General features: G+C 37.6%; 1 protein-coding gene across 3 annotated transcripts in view; it reads right to left on the minus strand.

The window, feature by feature from the left end:
* LOC145662247 (glutamate receptor 1-like) overlaps positions 1–21,414 on the minus strand; it is a 1,126,308-nt gene that overhangs the window by 351,401 nt on the left and 753,493 nt on the right. For all 3 annotated transcript variants that reach the window (XM_081727625.1, XM_081727624.1, XM_081727626.1), the window contains exon 16: positions 5,425–5,533. In XM_081727625.1, the coding sequence (XP_081583751.1) occupies positions 5,425–5,533 (109 nt within the window). The remainder of the gene's footprint in view (positions 1–5,424; positions 5,534–21,414) is intronic.

The following is a 21,414-nucleotide window of genomic DNA, read 5'->3' on the forward strand; positions in this document are numbered from 1 at the left end:
GACGGTTGACTATTGGTTGGCCAACTGTTAGAAAATTATGACTATTGTTGGTTGACCAATTGTTAGATAAATGATGACAAATTGTTGGGGTTGGCAACTGTTAGATAAATGACAGCTGATTACTGGTTGGTAAACTACAGGGTAAATGACGGCTGATTGTTGATTGGCCAAAAACTGTTAGAAAATTACGGCTGATTGTTGGTTGACAAACTGTTAGATAAATGATGACAAATTGTTGGTTGGTCAAATGTTCGATAAATGACGTTTTATGGTTCTTTGGCCAACTATTAGATAAACGACGGTTGATTTGATTGGCCAATTGTTAGATAAATGATGGCAAATAGTTGGTTAATCAACTGTTAGATAAATGACTGCTGATGGTTGGTTGGACAACTGTTAGATAAATGATGGCAAATTATGTTGGCTAAGTATTGGATAAATGATGCAAATTTTTCATTGGCCAATGTTCACTTTAAAGTAGGTTGGGCCAACGTATTTGCCAACTTTGTTTTTCACAATATCCAATCGGAAGCATGCCGACCAACAACCAGTGCATGTCCAATTAAGAATGAAGCAACGGTTTACCTCTGCAGAATAGTTTTAAGTTCTGACCAAGCGAGAAAAAGTCCGAGTGGAGAAGATGGCTATTGTGAATAAGCACAAGAAACAGATAGTCCCAGCCCTCATTCAACTTTCCCCATAACAACATTTGTTCTGCAAATGTATTGTCTAACGGTCGCCTAGACTGCAGGATAAGAAACTGCATCTGATAAACAAATTTTAAAACGTCATAGAAGATTAAAGTATTAATTGGCAGGACTTTTAAATCCTATCTGGATTACTTTATATGTAGAAAAGAGCGTGGACAAATGAGTTTATTATTGAACGAAAAGAAAAATCCAATCCAAAGAATAGACTCGTACCTAAGAGGATTGCTGTCATATTTCTTAAGAAAGAAGAGATCTTGACGAGAATTGTTACGAACGAACTTCTCAGGTGCTGAGCTACTTAATATTTTTTTTTTCATTTGTATACATTCTTCTAAAGACCATAAATGTAATATACAATATACTTGGGTCGGATGAAAGACAATGAACAATAACGTTAAAATAAAAGGAAATTGCTAGAATCTTTTCTTTTCTCGTGTACAGAAAGACCAAACTAGAAAATTGCTGAAATATTGTGAAAGCGGTGGCTCAGATACTCCCTGAGCGTCCGAATTGCTGATGTGGGTTCCGCTCCCTCCGCCAGGAATCGATATTCTAAAGAATAAAAACAACGGCCATGAACGAATCTCATTTTTTTGTAATACATTTTGGTTAGTCTATATACCGTTCTCATTCCTTTAATCTCTCTCGTTCTCTCTATTTCGTTCGTTTTTTTCCCTCTCCCAAACGATGCCTCAGGCCATTCATTTTTATCGAATTTTGTCAGTTGCTACATCTACCTCCTAGTTCTCATCGACCCTTTACACTCGAAAAGACTGCGACCTTTCGTACACATACACATACACACACACACACACACACACACACACACACACACACACACACACACACACATTCACACACAAACTTTATATATATATAGGGTGTTAATGAATTAGATCGACAAACTGAAACAGATGATTCTTCATATCAAAATAAGGAAAAAAGTTCAAATGGACCCGTGGTCTAAAGTGCATACTTATAGAGCTAGGACAGTCCAAACCCGTTTCGAAGCAAATATCTCCAAAACTATTAGCTATTGAGCTGAAGCGGCATATTTTTGTTTTAGACTTGTAATTTGTTCTATCCAAAAATGCATGATTCTGAATCGTTCAATAGCGCCACAAGGGAGTCCCCTACAGTAAGTGGGGAACCCGGATATTCCGTTAGGACAGATGGGTCCGATTCGTCACAGGTGGAACAACGTCCAATCAAGTAACAAAAAGTCGATGACAGACCATCGATATTTTGAACAGAATCAAGATAGCAAAGAATTTTTGGTGTGGTGTACGTGGTTGCATAACTTCAGTATGGACTGAATATAGTGGATAAAGGAAATTAAATAAAATCATTATATCTGCAGGTTGATGATCCACAATCATGACCTGTATGCTAAAGGAAACAGACATTAATACTACGTAATGATTCCGGAAGAATTGATCCAATGGGGATTTGCGAGAAAATTGGAGTATCATAAAGTGCAACCCCTTGCCATAAGGCGCACATTAGCACTGAGTTATCATGTACCCCTTTTGCTCCTTCCACGTAGCGAACAACAGATTGCTTACAACGTATGAGACCTGATGACACATAAAAACAACAATACTGGTTCTGTAACAAACAGAGGGAAAATCGTGTTGAGAAGGTAGATATCTCGAGAAGAGTTGGTAACTTATCTTCCTAGATTTGTTTGAAACAATTTAACATTTCACAGTGTTGCATCTTATAACGCCTAGGAATCGAATCCGGGATCACTTGATCACAAAGCTCGCGTGATATTATTCATTAGTTGTGACCAATGTGAGTGCATCCCTAAACAACGAGTTTTCAATTTACTTGCAATTTGTTTTCGCTGTCCCTGTGATAGAGGTCTGCACAGTTTGTAATTTTTAGCGCGGGTCCACCCGGCCGTTGAATTTATGTGAGGCACAACCTGAGTCCGAAATCCATTTTATCATTTAGGCCCCACCCGGCTCGAATCCGTCTGATAATCAAATGAGCCCGAGATAAGCCCGAATTACACAAACTTAATCATTAACCCAAAATTGTATTTTCATTTATAGCAAATTAGAGGTTTAATTTTGCAGTTGTGCTTTAAAAGTTCTCCAGAAAGAAGAGTCTAGTAAATATCGTAGTACAGTGTAGTTATATATTTAGGCCCGAAAAGGTCCGAGAAATATGATTGTATATTTAAAAATTTACAGACCAAGCCAGACCCGAACCCGAAATGGTATATGCTTTGTAGACCAGAGTCTTGCCCACGAGCTAAGGGCCTAAGCTCAAGGGCTCGGTTCGAGCCCCTGCAGATCTCTACCCTGTAATAATATCATATGTTCATACATCAAAAAGGGAAGGGGAAGATGAAGGAAGGGGTTACTTTCAGTGTAGATTGTGTTATTGTTCCCAAAAAGAAAACAACAAAACATAAAAGAATAAAACTCGAAAAAGGTTCAACTTTCAATATACAAAGTTCTCATCAACTGAGTGCTAAAATTTCTCACAGTGCTAAAAATGTTACATCGTGTTGACAATGTATTATAATCATGAGCTAGCCTGTAAAACAAGGAGCGCTTTACAATCGATAACCTAGGTGTCTCATAAGTTAGCAAGTTGAGAAAGCGAGTTCACCGCTGAGGAACACGGAAGTTAATTTGTGATAGTAAAAATTCAGAATCAATTTTGCTATTGATGATCTTATACAGGTAAAGTAAATCAGCTCCGCGGCGTCGTTTGTCAGGGGAACGTAAGTTCATTAAAGACATTAGTTCTTGTTTTGAGTAATTACGTAACTTGGGAATTCTGAATCTAACTATATAAAAGAAAGAAGTACAGAGTCAATGCGAGATAGATTAATAAGTATTGCCATGTTCCATACAGGTGAACATTAAATATTTCAATTTTAATCCATGCACTGTGATGTGGAAGATCTTTTCGTGGTGTGAAGGAAAGTAATGTTCGATTTACAGGGAACTGAAGTAGATTCATTGAGAAAAAACTAAAAACTTATTTCAGTCCATTAATACGTATTTGGTATTTTTTCACTTATTTCAAGCATTTTCTAACAGATGTAGACTATAACCAGTGTTTCTTTCTCTCCTCTGATGCAGAGTGTAGTGATTATACCCAAAATGATTTGTCATGCCGTTGATATGTAGCACTCACTGTACAACACGCTCTAAACAGCAGAAATTAATCTTAAGCTAGAATTTCTTTTTTCCCTGCTTCAACTGTACATCAAATCCTGCACTCTACAAGCGTACCAACTGCTATCTAGTGGTTGAAATGCTAGATGTAAATTGGATTGCATCTGTTCTGCATTTGTGATAACAGGGCACTTTCTTTTTTGATTTAATACCTACGCTATGGGTTAAATTGATCACTTGCGGTTTCTTAACAGATATAACATGAAGTTTTGCTTATTTTTGTCATCATCTTCAGTCTAATAAGGGTGCCACATTGAAGCTCGAATTATAGCGTTACTACATACAGATACAATTGAAAAGCAAATGCGGAAATAGTACGTGTTTGCTCTATTAGGGTTTAATGTTAAAACCTGAAGTTCTTTATGATATCCGGTATCGTCTTTATTATAGACAATAAGGGAGTAGATGTAACCTATTGTTGGGACATTGAATGCATATCAAAACTCTCTTTGTCTTGTGTCTAAACCAACACATTTTAATGAACAGGCGGATATAGACAAAATCATCCTATAAATCTTCCAATACTTATAGATAGCATAGTTTGGAAATTTAGTAATCGTAGAACCTACTGGAATGAATTCATGTGTGAATTTTTACCTACGGAGATTTTTTTACAAAAACACTCAATAATATACGAATGGAACTTACACAAAATATACCAATGAAGTTGAAAGGAACACTGACTGTTAAAATAAGAAATTCTGGGATGCAATAGCTGAGTAATAGCTCCAATTCGATCCCATCTCGTGCCTAGTGAGCTTTGTGGTGGACAAACACCGGGTAAGTGGGTTTACTTGGGGTTCTCCCGTTTCCTCCAACTTTCTGTACTCCTCTATTGTCACCCATGTCATAGTCATAGTCTCCCTTAGCTTCAGAGTATAATTGTAGGACATTAAACCAGGGTTACCAGGGTTAGGTAGATCTGAAAAAGTAGGGGGACGGTAGGTAGCAGAATGAGGTCACGCCGTAGCCCTGCCTATCTTCGCCCATTGTAAATTTTTTAGGAACTGGGGGGACGACATACATATTTTATGGAAGTGGGGGGACGGCGTCTCCCCGCGTTTCCCCGCACTTTTACCCCCTGCATTAAACTAAGAGCATTCCTGTAGAGCTCTTTCATATACATAGACCTCCTTCGTGGCTAAGCGGTTAGCGTACGCGCCTTTGGCGTGGGAGACCCGGGTTCGATTCCCGGCGGGAGCTCATGTGGTTCGGATTCCACGTTAATCAGTAGGTCCACGTCTCATATAGCCTCGCTGCTGAAAGGGACGCTAAACTAAAATCAACTCAACTCTTTCATATACTCAACTCTTTCATATCATGCTTTTAAAGTACTGATGGTTTGAGTTTACTCAGGGGTTCATAACCTTTTAATGAAATATTTTAAAAGGAAAGTAATTCGAAACTTCTAACAATAATTCTCCAAGGTTCTAAATACTGTTCTGAAAGATGCCACAATATTTAATATTTTTGAAAGCTCTGGATGAAAGTTAGATCCTAATGGAAGCCCTCACCTGTTTATCTCCGTGTTTGCACTCCGTCCTGTCGTACCACCAACGATTTTGCAATTTGGTCAGTTCTCCATTCTCCTTCAACGACAGAACTGCCAAATTTATTCTGTCCCTGAAAGACACAAAATAATACACATTATTTTATCCATTTATGTTAGTATTAGCGTTAGTAATGGACATAGTTATGATATTCAGAAAATGGGATTAATAACTCTCTGAATACAAAAGTGATTAAACAAAAAGGCAGCCATATGTTTGGTTCACCAATATGAACGAAGATGTTGAGCAGAGTCCATATACTCGTAGCGTTTTTATTTTATTTTTTTTTTTTTTTTTTGCAAGGGATTAGGTTTGTGAAAGTCTTTAATCATCTATTTTCTTTATTTCATCACATTTGGCTTCATATCAGAACAAACTAACCCCAGCCATTAGAGGGTTACGCCCTTCGTTGGCAAAGGCTTCAATTCATGGTGGTGGTGCTAATACATATACAATAGGTTGTCTAACAAGGGAAGAGAGGGAGATTATATATCGAAGTGGAAGATGGTTTATACACCAATCGAAAGCACTATGACGCCTAATAAAAAACTGTAATATTTTTTTTTTCGAATGCATATATTGTGGTCATGTTTCTTTTTGAACTACTATTCTCTGGAAGCCACGATTCTTTAGGAGTGCCAATGTTTGGAGAACTTGAATCTTGTACGTCGCTAACTCGCGAACTGCCCTCTTGCTTTTTAATTTTGTTGGTTGATTCAGTCAGTTGCTGTTTTGGAGGGGTAGTTTCGCTGGTTCTCACTCTGGCGAGCGCCTCTTCAGTCGAGTTCGGCAAATGTGCGTTACCTTAGTGTATTTGCACCTCTGGCATGAATAAATTAAAAAGAGTACCAACAATGTTTAGCACTTTGATGTGGCAGTTTGACTCACATTGATATTTTATATATAAATCGTAAACTTTTAACTATCAATTAAAATCGATTCTGCATAATGGGGGAGTAGGTGAAGTACGTAAAAGCCCGAAAGAGCCGGTTCTTTCCTGTTCCCTGGATCCGCTCTTACAATCGCACATAGACAATTGAAGATTCAATTGAGAAATTAATGAAGGCGAGAGCGCACAGCGCACCAGCAGTAGAGATAAGAACTGATTAGTCACTCTGCGTTTATTCGTGCATCAATATCGTGCAACTGTTAGTTTTAAACAAAAATATGTGTTATACAATTCTTAAGGGAAATGGTATGTTAAAATGAACATATGTAATTCAAATAAATTCGTAATTATTACAGTAAATTTTAAATATATTTTATAATAGGTGAGAATTGATCCTGATTGTCTTAGTTCATTATTTTCGTTGTAAAAGGTATTTTCAGTTTAAATAACGAAGGTCTATTAAGGGTATTTTAAGATACTTTTATAATATAGGCCTATATGGAAATTCTTAAGATTGTGATATACAAAATTCAAAACGTATTTTCCGTAAGTTGTACCTACAACATAACTGAATTTTATGGAAGCTCACACGGTTGGAATGGGTGGGACCGATGCCCCTTTTAAGGTTTTCTGTACTTAAAACAGTCCTTAAACCGCAATGTTATGTTATTGACACAATACGTCTATTACATAAAAATGACAAAAATCTTGTAATCACGCCAAGGGAAAACAGTCGAACAGTTTAATTTTTTTTTGTTGATATAATTAGTTATTAACAACTACTTCGAATTCAGTTTTTATCATGTTACTTTGATTTGATTCAGGTCTATATACGGGGGCCGGGCCAGTTCTAAATTTTTACTGTCTGCCTAAAATTTACGGTAGGCTTGCAATTAACCTATAATATGGTGATGAACTATAATATGGTTGGATCGCCCTCCCTAACATTCACCGAGCCCCCCTACATTTTTGGGCTGGCTACGGGCCTGATTTGATTTTGTTTTGAGTCTAGCGTCCTTTTTAGTAGCGAGGCGCTGTAGCTCAGTGGTAAAGCGCTTACTTCTGGTGCGTGGGGTCCCTGGTTGGCTACCCGGCCAAGTAAGTTCGTGGTGGACATCATGCCCGTGTGTTTTCTCAAGTACTCCGTTTCCTCCCACTTTCTCATTCCACCAAATCTTCCATTATCATTCAGTTGCTTTAATCATCGTCTTCCTTAGCCTAGAGGGCTTAAGTTTGCCGTTAAACTAAAAATTTCATTTTATTTCAGCAGCGGGGCTATATGAGACGTGAACCTACTGAAAACGTGGAACCCGAATCACATGAGCTCCCACCGGGAATCGAACGCCGGATCTCCCACGCCAAAGGCGCGTACGCTAACCGTTTAGCCACGGGGAAACTCGTTAATTTGATTAAAATGTGTATTCTAAGAGGGATGTGGTGGCCAATATTTTTAGGAAAAATTTAGTTTCTCACGATGTTGTAATAAAATTATATTTTTGGCATTGAAGTTAAAGTTGTAACACTTTTGCAGTAATTCTAAAATTGTATTGCTATAGCATTGCGCATTTTGATTCGTTTAGGTTGTAATTTGCATATAGCTATTTTGCATTTGTGATGTATTTTCACACTTATTAATAGTAATTTGATTTAGTCTAACTTATATATGTATTTTGTATCTGAATTGCATTTTTGTGTTACAATTTACATTAATTTAACAGTGTAACTTCGTAGCGTTTGCAGATAATGGCAATATCAATAAGAAAATTACACATACTCTTCACAGTTTTTAAAATATTTTGCTAAATATTTTTAGAATAAGCATTCATGTTATTTTAGTAGCATTAATTTCTTACTATATCGATTAAGATCGTAATAATCTCTTATAATAATAAAGATTTTAAACAACTTGGCGTAATCACCCATTTTGTGAGCCTAAGCGTACTCTAGTGCCCTCTGGTAGCGACCGGGTGAACTACGTCCAGTCTAGCGGCGAGCACGTGTCTCTAACAGGCACATCAATAGCTTCTAGACCTATAGTGCTGCCAAAATGTCTTGATCTGTGGCAAAAATGCGAACTAAATTCACACCCTCGACACACCCACGCGTTGAGCCAATAAGGGTTCAGTTGTTGCTAAGCGAGAGAGCCTCGCAGCCGTGGGAGTGGAATTCCTTCAGCCGATAGCAGCGCTTGGAACGGAAGACTACCTGTCAAGTCAATATTGGTATATCTATAGTTGCTGTCACGTATTGTTTTGAACTGACTGCTTAGATTGCCTCACGATGCTGGTGAACGCCGGAAATTGGAAAGCACCGACCGAGAATCAAACCCGGGACCACGCGGATAGGAGTCATACGCTATAACCATTAAACTACGGTGTCCCCGTACAGATTATAAATATAATAAAAATATATAAGTGATCTATAATAAAAATAATAAATAATGAGTGTTATTGGTAACGGAAAAAAAACATTTTAACGACAATTTAGTAAGTGTATATACAAAAAGTGCTACTTTGTAGAAAACAAACCTACTTGAAGCCTTTGTCGGAATTAAATTTCATAAATACTTCCTGAAAGATGATCACTTTCAAGAGGACAGCAATGCTACAAGAAATATTTTGTATTTCTGAAACCTAATTTTTTTTTTTTTTTTTTTTTGATAAACTGGATTAATTTTTAACCAAGAATTTTATGAATGATTCAAAAAATTAACCAAAAGATTGCAAGTTTGGTCAATAATTAATATTTGGATCAGGGACTACAAAAAATTTAAATGTCCCTAAATCGATTGTTTTTCTAAATGTCCCTTACGGAATAAGCACATCATACTGAGTTAAGTGACAGTTCGGGTTTGGCTACCCTATATATAGTTATTCAGATATAAAGCTTACAAGAAAATTTTTGACTGAAATATATTGGAGTTTTTGGATCAGCAGCCTCAAAAGTTTTGAACGGCTCCTAAATCGAGTTTTCATATTTTCTACGGAATAAGCACCAAAGAGGAAGTGCCAATAGTAAGTGAATAACAATTTCGAGAATAGTAGAACGTTGTTTAACAAGTAATGTGGTAAAATTCATGGTGGAAGGAAAAGCAGGGAGCGAACAAAGGAATTACAATTGGTGGAAGATATGGGGACATAAATACACTATGAAGATATTAGCTGAAGACCGTGGTGTATGAAAAAGTTTTAATTTGTAGCAAGTTTCCTTATACCATAAAAATGAATATTGCACGTTGGATAATGAAATCCAAAGACAGTTTGCAGCAGTATTTCCAAAACGAAAAACCGTCTCGAATTTCGGAATTCTGGAAACGATGTTCTGTGAACTACAGAAAGTTGATGATATATTTAAATATAAGATATGAAGCACATAATTAAATGAGGGATGTGGAAGGAAATCACGGGCATAATATTGTCTATGACAAGTAAAATCTAGCACTGAATCATCGTGGCCCGTCTTGAGAGTGTGTTATATTACTTTGGAAAAGTGTTACGTTTGCGTCAAGATAGATCACACTTTTGGGTAATAATTTTAGTGTATTTTTATAATGCGTAAAGAGAACTTGCGTTCAGGCCTGTAGCCAGCCCAAAAATGTAGGGGTGCGGTAGAAGTTAGGAGGGCCAATTCACCCATATTATAGTTCATTTGGAAGCCTACCGTGAAAATTTTAGGGAGGGGCAGCAAAAATTATGGGGGGCTGGCCCCCCAGACCCCCTTGGATACGGGCCTGCTTGTGTTGGAATAGCTTTTCTTGTGCTCTTAGTTTAAGATTCAGATGCCGTTAGAGCATAAAATGTTTATTACTTGAGTCACAATCTTTGATGCATTTAGCGAGGTAATTTAATCATACAGATCCATTGTTTACACCGCGCGACTCAACTTCAAGAATTTATAACTTCAAGGGAGGACATTATTTCTCATACTTTAGCATCTTTATGGACGAATATACAGTTGTAGAGTCATATGAAAGTGCACCACGGAGAATACACAATTGATTTTTTGTATAGATTCAAACTGGGTCATTCTGCACAGCAAGCCGCAACAAATATTAAGTAATGGTGCATTTGGCTCAAGAATGGTGAACGAATACACCATTCTTCATTGGTTCGTAAAATTGGCATATGTCCTGTTTTTGGGAAGCAGGATTTCTAGGTAAAAATTATTACTGTTTTGTTAAATATTGGCTAAAAGGTTTGGTTAGGTTAGGTAGTTTAGATTAGAATACATTAGATTAGATTAGATTAGATTAGAATTAGGTAGTTCAGTCTAGAATACACAAAGTTAGATTAGCTCTGGTTTGGTACTTCAGAGTAACTTACATTTGTACTTACCTTAAGTACGTATAAAGTTTAGAATTTAAATATCACATCTTACGCATGATCTCACCGTAACTCACAACGGTCAAATAGTTCCATCTGTGTATTCATGTACTCTTACGTACTCTTTGGCTAACTGCAAATAGTCCCTGCAACATTTCCCACTGGTCCATTGCACACACTGCGTTTCCATTCTATTCACTCCGCAGATTACTCACACATGAATTTCCCTTCCGTAACAAGAACTCATTCCTCCTGTAAACATTCTATTTTTACCTGGTTTTGGCCCTCCAAAAGCCAACAAAAGCCGTCAAATTTCTTTCTGGTGAATACGATTGCAAAATGAACCCTGTGGGCACTATCATATTCGGATAGGCTTCTCAGGAACACCGTGGAAGCAGACCCTCGAAAAACTTTTCGTGCCATTGCAGACGTGTTAGGCATACACCATACCATTGTAGACGAGGTAGTCATACACCATACCAGTATTGTTCGGCGACTCCGTACAATCCGGAAAGTGAAACATTTGGACTTGCGGGTGCCATATGCGTTGACACCGGGCAAAAAGAATCGCCGTCTGGAGATATGTGGAACTCTGAGTGTAAGTAATAACACGGAAAGTTCCCTGCATTGGATCTGTTGGAAAATGCATCTTCTATAACTATCGAGAACGGTAAGAACAATGTTTAGATCACGGGCAACATCCAGTATTGTTTCCTAAACCACCTCTTCCTCCATAGAAGGAGTTGTTGCCTATATGGCAGCCTATGGTGTGGGTGATCCGTCATGTCTTTCTCATTTGGTTACAACTCCACGAAATACATCGCAACTTGTCCCCAAGTTTCCAGCAATGGTCAACAAACATGATGTCCTTACACTGCATGAACATGCAGACTGATATATCGCTCAAAGAATGGTTTAGGTTATACAAAAGTTACAGTTTGAAATACTTCCTCATCCACTGCATTCTCTCAATATCGTTCACTCTCTTCCGGCATTATTATCACATCGGAATCTTTATGGGCGGTGCAACATGCGATTGAGGAGTTTCTCGTACTGCAGACTCCAGACTTCCTTCATCACTGAATTCAATTATTGACTAAGAAAAATGTGTGATTCTAGATGGCGATTATTTTGATTATCCAGGTATTGCTATTTCTATATTTTTGGCCTTAGATATGACGCACGTGCTGGAGCGAACACTTTTGTCGTACTTACATAATACATGGCGAAATTGTGTTATATGATAAATACTATTTTTAAATGTCTATTTGATGGATTTTGTGTTTTAAGCACTGCGACGTTTCTTCGAACAATCGTTTTCGTATCCAATATTTCGTTTCTTGCATTTTTAAGTGACCCTACAAGGAAAGCTAGGCAATGCTAGGGTAGGATCCAAAGATTCCAATACATTTCAACCAAAAATTTTCTTATAGGCCTTATATCTGGAGAACTACATATAATGAAGCCAAACCCAAACTATCACTTAACTCAGTATGATGTGTTTTCACTAACCACCACTTTATTTTTTCCACTGATCACCACATCCACATTTGTCCCCCTTCTTTGGTCTGTTCCACCTTACCTCGAAACGCCGATAAGCAAAAACACGTGTTTGAACAGTGAAACGATGCGAATATTTTGATCTCCGTTTAAAGGTAAGGCTAGAACACATAATTTTTGTATTCGAACACTTTTAATAATATACTCGAATTTGGTTCGATCATTATCAAACATAATTCAAATAGCACACTGATTTTCTCTGTACGTCCTGTGAATGTGCTGTGAAAGATCTGTGTGAATCAAGTGTCTGCCTATATCCCGAAAACGGGACTTTTTGCAGGATTCCTGTGGAACATTTCTGGACTTTTTCGGAGATAGTCTCCGGACGACTTCCGGACATCCAAATATTGTTCTGTAACAGACAGATCTCATTGAAGTCTTAAGAAAATTGTCTGGATATTTCTATTATCCTTAAAGGTTCCATTGCGAGTCTTAATATTAAGGAGTAGGTAAAGGACTTATGGGAGTCCGAAGGACATATCCTGCGTGCTAAGTGGGATGTTATTATCCGTTACTGCTTAAATGTTCCTTGTTTACTATGTTTCCTATTTACATTCCGTTGAAATTCATAGAAAATCCCTTGGGTATTTCCGTTATCCTTAAAGCTCCTATTGTAAGCATACATATCCCGAGATAAGCAAGGGACCTTCGTGGTGTTCCCTGAATATATTATGGCATTAAGGCAAGATGAATGTAACAGTAGCAACCAGACATTTCAGAGTTTTTCTGCTTGTGGAAATTTGAATTTATTGTATTAAGTCATTACGAAAGCATAGCACTTCATGTAGCCCTATTACATATTATTAGACGATTCTCAACAAGCAAATTGTTACTTTAAAAATTTAAATTTGTAACAAAAATGTGCATTTCACATGCAAAATCTAATTATTGGGAGCATAGCTTTCAGTTTCGTACTCAAGACACGAACAGACATTTTTCTTAATGTGTAATGAACTATATTCTTTGAGCTTTATTACATTTGGTAGACTGTATTTTGAATTGTGAAACACTATAATCAGTAAACAGCAAGGAACAAACAGCGTAACGTGTAAGCTATATTACATCTGTCGCACTGGATTTTTTTTTTTGATAGAAATCATTTCATGACAAAAGCCCATTAGATTTGACCTAACCTGAAAGAATCAAGTGAACCAAATTATAGAATAGCCAACCACTAAAAACGCAGCATTAGATAAGAATTCATTATCGATCATAATGCAATAACTTTAAATTGTGCTTTCAGTAATGAAAGTTGGGTTATCATCATTCAATCGTAGTTTTTGTTTTAGATGTATGATTTAAAAAAATGCACTGTACCTTTTTTGTAATCGCTTGACATACGCACTGCATTTCAGCAGACGAATATTGCAACATGTAATCTTTGTTCTCAGTGGCGGATCTAGCCCGGGGTCAGGGATACCTAGGCCCTTCAGTTTTCAGAATAACTAAAATAATTTAAGCTTGAATTTATATATTTTTGAAACTTTATAGTAAACTCATGATATCCTTATCATAGTCAGGGGTCTGGTAGGTCTCCCCCACTTTTTATCTTCTAGATCCGTCATTGGCTGTTCTATATTGTTAGTACAAAGTTGAAAGTTCATAACTAGGAATAGGGTTAGGAATTAGACTTCTGGGCTTTTGGCATCTGGGCTCTGGGCATGGCCATCTTAGACCGTCATGCATGAGGGAAGACGTCCCTTGGTGGTCATACTCCCCGGAGATTTGGGGAGGAAGGAAAGAAGCGGCCTCGTGCCACTATGGCAATTGCTTGGTGTGAATGAAAAAAATGAAATCTTTTTAAGTTTTACGTCCCACGATTATGCCGGTTCGGCTAAAGGAGACGGTGACGATGAGAAATTAATGAAATCATGGAATGAAGAAAGTGGGAGGAAACGGAAGAACCCCGAGAAAAACGACGTACACGTTGTTTGTACACCACAAAGCTCACTTAGCGCGAGCTGGAATCGAACCAAGGATTCCATATACGAGATGTGAACGCTCTACTACTGAGCCACCGCGGTCCCCGGTTCGAATCCAGACCATGTGAGTTTGTGAACGGACAACATCGTGTATGTGGATTTTCCAGGCGTTCTCTCGTTTCCTTCGACATTTCCATTCCGCCAATTCTTCCATAATCATTCACATAAAACTACAAAATCATCATTTCAATATGCAAAATATTGCAATTCATTGATCAAAAGCTTTCAGTTAATCCTTTTCGCATTCTGATATTTCTACAAGAAATATAGACCTTTCTAGCATGTACGTACACGTTGTAAAGAAGATTACTGATGCTTTCATTGCAGGCTACAACATTTATCTCAATCTGTCAAAAAATACGTTTAGTAACGTTAAGCTCCAATGTGCCTCGTATCCCCTTCTGACAAAATATACATTCATTTTAGAACATACTTCCCCCTCTTTTTTTATTTCCCCTACTTTCCAACTTTCCGTTTCGTTCATGTAGAACAACGACCATTTCAACTGTCACGTTTAATTTTAATTCCACGGAACAGATCAAGTGAACGAGTGAACAATTCTGTATTTCTGTCAGTTGTTGGTTAGCCACGACTCCATCATAATGCCCCTTCCATGTGTGCAATCCAATATACACGGTTATACGTAGGCGCTTGTGTTAAACCCCTCTCATTCGAAGGCAACAAAATTAAAGTTGACACGGAATATAATGATTAATTCATAATTGAATCAAAGGTCAGCTCAGCATCTCTCACCTCGGCTGAGTTTTGTTTCTCTCTCTCTCTCTCTCGTTCTCTCTCTCTGGCTCTTGGTCTTTCTATCTCATATAGTGGCGAATGTTGAGAATATCATAGCAGACTAAATTAGAATAAATTAAGAACCCTCGTGATTTGATTGTGTTTTTATATTTTCCAATTTAAATTTCCACGAGTATATACACTGCTATTTTGGAAAATTGCAACAACAGAAACTAATAATGGGAATCAATTCAATCTCACATAATTATAAGGAAAAAAAATATAACGTACTGGAATGGCTCATAGCAGTAACGGTGCCGTAGCAGTCCATTCAAATCGATACACGGATGAATACCGGAAGAGAACGATTTACAGAGTACTCAGTAAACACGCGTCATTTAGCCTCGTCAATTTTAAAGGCCACGACATAAACAAAGGCCTGACGAAATGACGTTACTTCCATGGAAAAAAAAGGGAAAGAAGGGGCTTGTTTGGGATTTCCCTTGTGCAGATATTTATGTTCTCTCAAATGCAGTGGTGCCCACCCCACCTTATGTCCATGACGCACCCCCCCCCCGCAATTGTCTATCCATAGGTGTTCTTCCATGAAAAAAATATTTTCTATTAATTTTTACACCCCCTTAAACATATTTATATAGATTCTAACCCCTCAAATATTTCAATGACGCAGTTTGCGTCATAGCCCCCCCTTGTGGGCACCCCTGCTCAAATGTACCAGATACATCGACTCGAGCAGGACTCGTAGCAACTCGAAGAGAAGAGGTCGAGAAAAGGAATGAATATAGCAATCTATTGGACAAATATTTGTTTGTTGCAATAGCAATTGAATCAAGTGGTTCATTGGGCCAAGAAGGATTTAGTTTTATCAACGAAGTTGGCCAACGCACATGGCTAAAATCGGGAAATACCCGAGCTAGAGCATTTCTAATACAACGGATTAGTATATCCATTCAACAAGGAAACGTGTCAGATATTTTGAGAACTTTGCCAACTGGAAAAGAATTAGAAGATGCCTTTCTTTTGTAGACAATTTATGAACTATTTGGGACAAAAGTTTCGTCAATTAACATTAATAATAGTAATAATATAAAAATGTACAAAACGAAAACTGTTGGAATGTTACAAATTCAAACTTATATATGTTTGTAACACAAGATTGGGCGGGATTTCAAGTGGCTATCCCCATTTGAAGTTACCAGATACGAAGCTATCTCCATCTTTTCACACACGAGTTTATTCTCCTGTTTTTCACCGTATAGATAAAAATGCACCTTTTACTGATTGAATATTTAGCATATTGCAGTATATGAATTCTAAATAAATATCTATAAATAAATATTTGTTTCCGAACTGGGTCATGTACGTATATAATCTGCTTACCATAAGAGACCGTTCACATATTACGTAAATCTATTTTTGACTATTTATTACCCCCTCCCTCTGCTTGTTACGCTTCGTAACGCAAGCCCGAAACCCTTCCCCTTTTGACACTAACGAGGCCCTTTTTAATTTTTATTTTTTCACCAATTTTGCTTATTTTGGGCCTTTTTAAACAATGGTTACGATTGCTAACAACTAACTGGAGAAAAGCGCATGCCGTAAATGCAATGCTGCGATAGCCACAAAATAGTTTGATTGTAATACACGCATGATTCGACACAAGTCATGTTGGTGTCTAGTAGCGTCTTCGAAAGCCTTAGGCTATGTGCAGTTTCTCAAAACATAGAAACATTTTTTATTTATAAAAATAAAAAAGAACTAAATATAATTATATTTAAAAGACTGCATAAGTAAAATTACCGCAAAAACTTGTATTACGTAACAAATACGCAACTCCCCCCATTTTCCCTTTCACGCAAGTCGTAACGCAAGGCCAAACCCCTCCTTTCCTTGCCGCGTTACGTAATATGTAGAGATCCCTAGGTCAAATTTTCATAAGAAAGTCGGTGCACACACATAACATGTCACCACGAGAGTGATCAGTATGGGAAACAATGAACAGAAATGGATCGTACGCAGTGACGATTAGACAGTGAACCCACACAACAAGATGAAACACATGATATCCGTATAGTCATGACGAACCGGGGCCGTACAGCGTCGTCCATATTGTTTGTTTATCGGTGGAGCACGGTAACTTACAAACACTTAACGCCTGTGTCATTGCTTTGATGGTAATTGCTGAATGCTGGACAACCAGTAGGCATGTCTTTGCGACGACTTTCATAGATTCAGAACCACAAAGTATTGGGACTACGGTGGACGTTTCAACACAGTTAGTGGCATGCTCAGTGGAAGACGTTCGTAGTTTTGGTCGAAGTTTATTTTACTATAATTGAGGAGTTCTATGTAATAAGAATCAATAACCATGTTCTGAGAAAATCACATCTAAACATTTCAAATATACATACATATATAGGCCTATGTATTTTTATTTAATGTTTGCACATGTGCACCCTACAAAAGAAACATAGATTTATTCTTTTTCTTCTACAAAATACAAAGAAAGTAACAGTTTGCTTCACTATAACATAAATATGATTTTTTTTTCTTTTTTAAAAAAAGCTTTCATAGGCCTTTTTTTTTTTTTTTTTTAGAGAGAACGGCCTCGCAGGATTCTCGCGTATGTTCATCGCAGCAGACGTGTAATACACTTTGTGAAAAGGAATTAAGAAATGTAATTGCAAAGTAAGGAACACAGTACAAAGTAAACAGAACAATATATGCGTAATAATATTACATTAAAGTAGGCAATTTATTATGTAGGTACAGGACATGTAACAGTGCTGAACACTAGAAACAGTTTATGCATTATGTAAGGCTGGTAAAACATAATCATGATGATAATCTTCCGCATCCTCCCTGTTTTGTTCTTGGTTTACGGTTTGGGCTTGACGGAACGCTTCCTCATACTAATCAACAGTTCTGGGTCCAGAAAAGAGAACAAACTCCTTACGTATCGTTTCTTTGGCTCCGTACGTCTACTCTGTAGTAGGCCTTCCAGCAGGTCATCTTGTTGTTCCTTTAAACTACTTCTGTAAAATTGAGCGAATGACTTTTCTTCTTCTCGAGCATTTCTTACAACATTCTTCTTAAAATTCTTGCAACATTTACCTTTACAGCACCTGTCCACTAACGCAAATTACTTTCCGCTGATGTCTTTGCCACTAATGGTTGTATAGCTCTCATTTAAGTTCCTTTTCTTTCTCTTTGCATTAGGATCGCCTTTTGACTGTCTTTTCTGTTTCTTCGGATTATAATCTAAGTCGTGCTAGCACCCTGCGACATGTTCAACGTTGTTCAAACAACTTTCCAACTTTCAACACAACTGAAGAAGATATTCGCTTTCGTCTCACGACGATCTCTATTTCTTCACTCTAGCAACATCAAGACTTAAGATATCGGAATGAAATTTTGCAGATGTATAGAATTAATACTAAAGAATATAAAAATGCAATCTCCCTAAAAAGGGGCTAAGCAAGTATGGGCCCCTATTACATAGAACTCCTAAATTCATATTGATCTGTTTTTCTGTGTTCTTACAAATCTTGAAATTTAAGTAAAATATTTCAAAATTCAAGTTACAGAATTTGAATTGCAATATAAATTTATATACGAAACACATTAAAATCATAATGAATAATGAATTTAACTTCTGAAAATGTTAAAGCAGAATCTTAAAAATCAAATATAAACTGACTAACAATAAAGAAGATCACAAGCAGTCAATGGAAGATCTTTTTACAGAATAAAATTCATGCAGCACGACGTCCCAGGTTCGATTTCCGGTACGAGAGCACTGAAATCTGAAAGTCTTACGATGGTCCTGAATTCACCTTAAATTGTTAATTAAAAATAAATCACACATATATTGACAAACAACCAACATATTATAGCTACAAATATAGGTTTTCTTTATTTTGAAAATTTGGCTCCCAATGCTTTGAAAGTTCATGTTCTATGAGGCCAAGAAAAATATACATTTTTCAAACTCTTAAAAGTACACATTAAACGTTTGTCGGCATACATACTATAAATATATTGAATCTCCATGATATTATACTACCACTACAAATATATCACTTTGTGCACCCAAAAAATCTCTTAATGCCTGGTCATTCTTCGCATACTTTATGTTCCTACCCGCCTTCGCTTCATGCTTGCACCTTACGGTCCCACCCTACACTATCACGTGACCCACTAGCTGGCCACCTACGCTGAGCTAAAATATAAAGGTAACCAAGAAAGTTCTGCCGTTTTTTCACCCACCATCTTCGAACATCGATATATTACCTAAGACGTATCTGGAAAATCAAAAATAGTTCCCATCAGCATCGACAGTCTTCTATCAACGTTCTGGAAGACTATGGATTCCATCGCGATATAACTCGGTGTCCTGTGAAGTGAAGAAGGTATCAAGTGCATTTTGCACCTCTACTAGGGATTTGAACTAGCATGACGTCCTCTAAGGTGATTGTCCAAGGAATGGAAAAGTGATAATCGGAAGGTGCAATGTCCGGGAAATATGGCAGATCCAATAGTGTTTCCCGTCCAAGGCGTAGAATGGTGTCCCGGATCATCCTAGCCAAGTGGGGCTTAGATATCCTGTAACAGGAGGACCCCTTTCCGATTCAGGAGTGCTGGCTCCAGAGTTTTGAGTTTTTCTTCAACACGGCTCAACTGCTGACAGTACACAGTTGCATTGATACTCTGTCTAGCTGCTAGCAGTTCCTGGTGTACGAATCCGTAAGCAGTCCATGAAACACACATGGGGACAGGGACGGCATTAAGGGTGGGCAGGGGTGGGCGACCGCCCACCTGATGAATGACCTCGCCCACCCATCCGCCCACCCCAACAGAAGTAGAATAATGAAGGTGACACCCTGTACTTCAAAAGCAATAGGTATTACTTTCGAATGTAATGTAAAAGGTTCTAGGACTCTGTTTAACTCTGCAATGAACAATGATTTTAAGACAGATACTTGTAGTAATACCTATACTTGTAGTAATACCTAGGTATAATGATGCCAAAAGTCGTCATTACTGAATTAAAGTTTAACACACACACACAATCGTGTTATTGAAACGCCGGTGTTTGTATGTGCTGCGCTGTGTTCCGGATTCGATTCCCAATGGGAACACAAGTGATTTGGATCCCACTCTAGGTCCTGTTCTTAGGACGTTATAATCGTTCCATAGAAGGCTATGGCAAGCCATCATGAGTTCACTTTGCCCGGGGACCTTCGGGCAGGACACTGCATCATCATAATGATCTTCCACTAATCGGTCATCGTGTCCTTTGTATATTACTGAGGTGTCGTCAGTGATACTACACTGAAATGACGGCTTTTAATGTACTGCCTTCTTATGGTATTCAATATATAGTATTATTTATGGCATTAAGTATCTTCTGAACCACTAACAAAATATTTTTTACCCGTTTATCTTAGGTTGCAGCTTGTGTGGCTATGAAAAAACGTTTAGGGCAGTTATTCTAACACTTTCTGAGATAAGTAATGAAAATCGCAGTCGCTTTTCTGAAGCAATACGTCTATTGAGTGAAGTGACTTTTCAGTTTGTGTTCCAGCTCAACTTCTTCACACTTTTTCTTGGAAAGTTGAAAAGATTGTCAGATTATCTACAAAATAAGTAGAGCACACTGGCTGATGCTGTTCTAGTTACGAAGGGTGTAGTGGGTTATTTTACTGATATTCGAAACAGTCTAGGAGTTCGAAAAAATTTGGAATGAGTCTTTGAATCTTGTTGAAAATAACGGTATATCTCTAACGGGTCCAATGTCCAGAACACGATCACTGCCCCATCATTTACGTCAGTATATTATGACTGAGCAAATGTCAGTTGAGGAAGAAGATATCCAATCCCAAGAAGACTACAGACTTAGAATATTTCTTCCTGTACTTGACAGAATACTTGTAGAAATGAATAGGCGTTTTACAGAAAATACAGCTATTCTATGTGGGATAAGCAGTCTTCACCGTAAAAGTGAACACTTTCTCTCATGTGAGAAAATTGAACCACTTGCACGTCATTATGGATGTGATCTCGATAGTGTAAAGGTGGAACTGAAATTTCTCCCGAAAGTTTTGAAACGTTATGAGGAGGAAAAGCAATACAAAATTCCACCGTTATTTAGTTTACTGAAGTGATGGATCGTTTCAAAATTGCTCTTCATGAAACTCACAAATTAGCCGTAATTGCTGTCACCATTAATGTATGTAGTTCACCATGTGAGCGTTCTTTCTCGTGTCTTACGAGGGAACCTATACAAGTGTAACTCTGACTTCGAGTCGAGACTTTGGCCGTTGGATACCTAGTCCCAAAAGAACATAACACGAAAAGAGATACATCCTCGATTTCAACAGTTGCGGAGATATAAGCGTGAAAATTTAAAAATAGAGCTCCATACTATACATTATAAAGTTAG

This window comes from Thermobia domestica, chromosome 10 (assembly GCF_964235325.1).
Source record: "Thermobia domestica chromosome 10, izTheDome1.hap1.1, whole genome shotgun sequence".
Classification (NCBI taxonomy): domain Eukaryota; kingdom Metazoa; phylum Arthropoda; class Insecta; order Zygentoma; family Lepismatidae; genus Thermobia; species Thermobia domestica.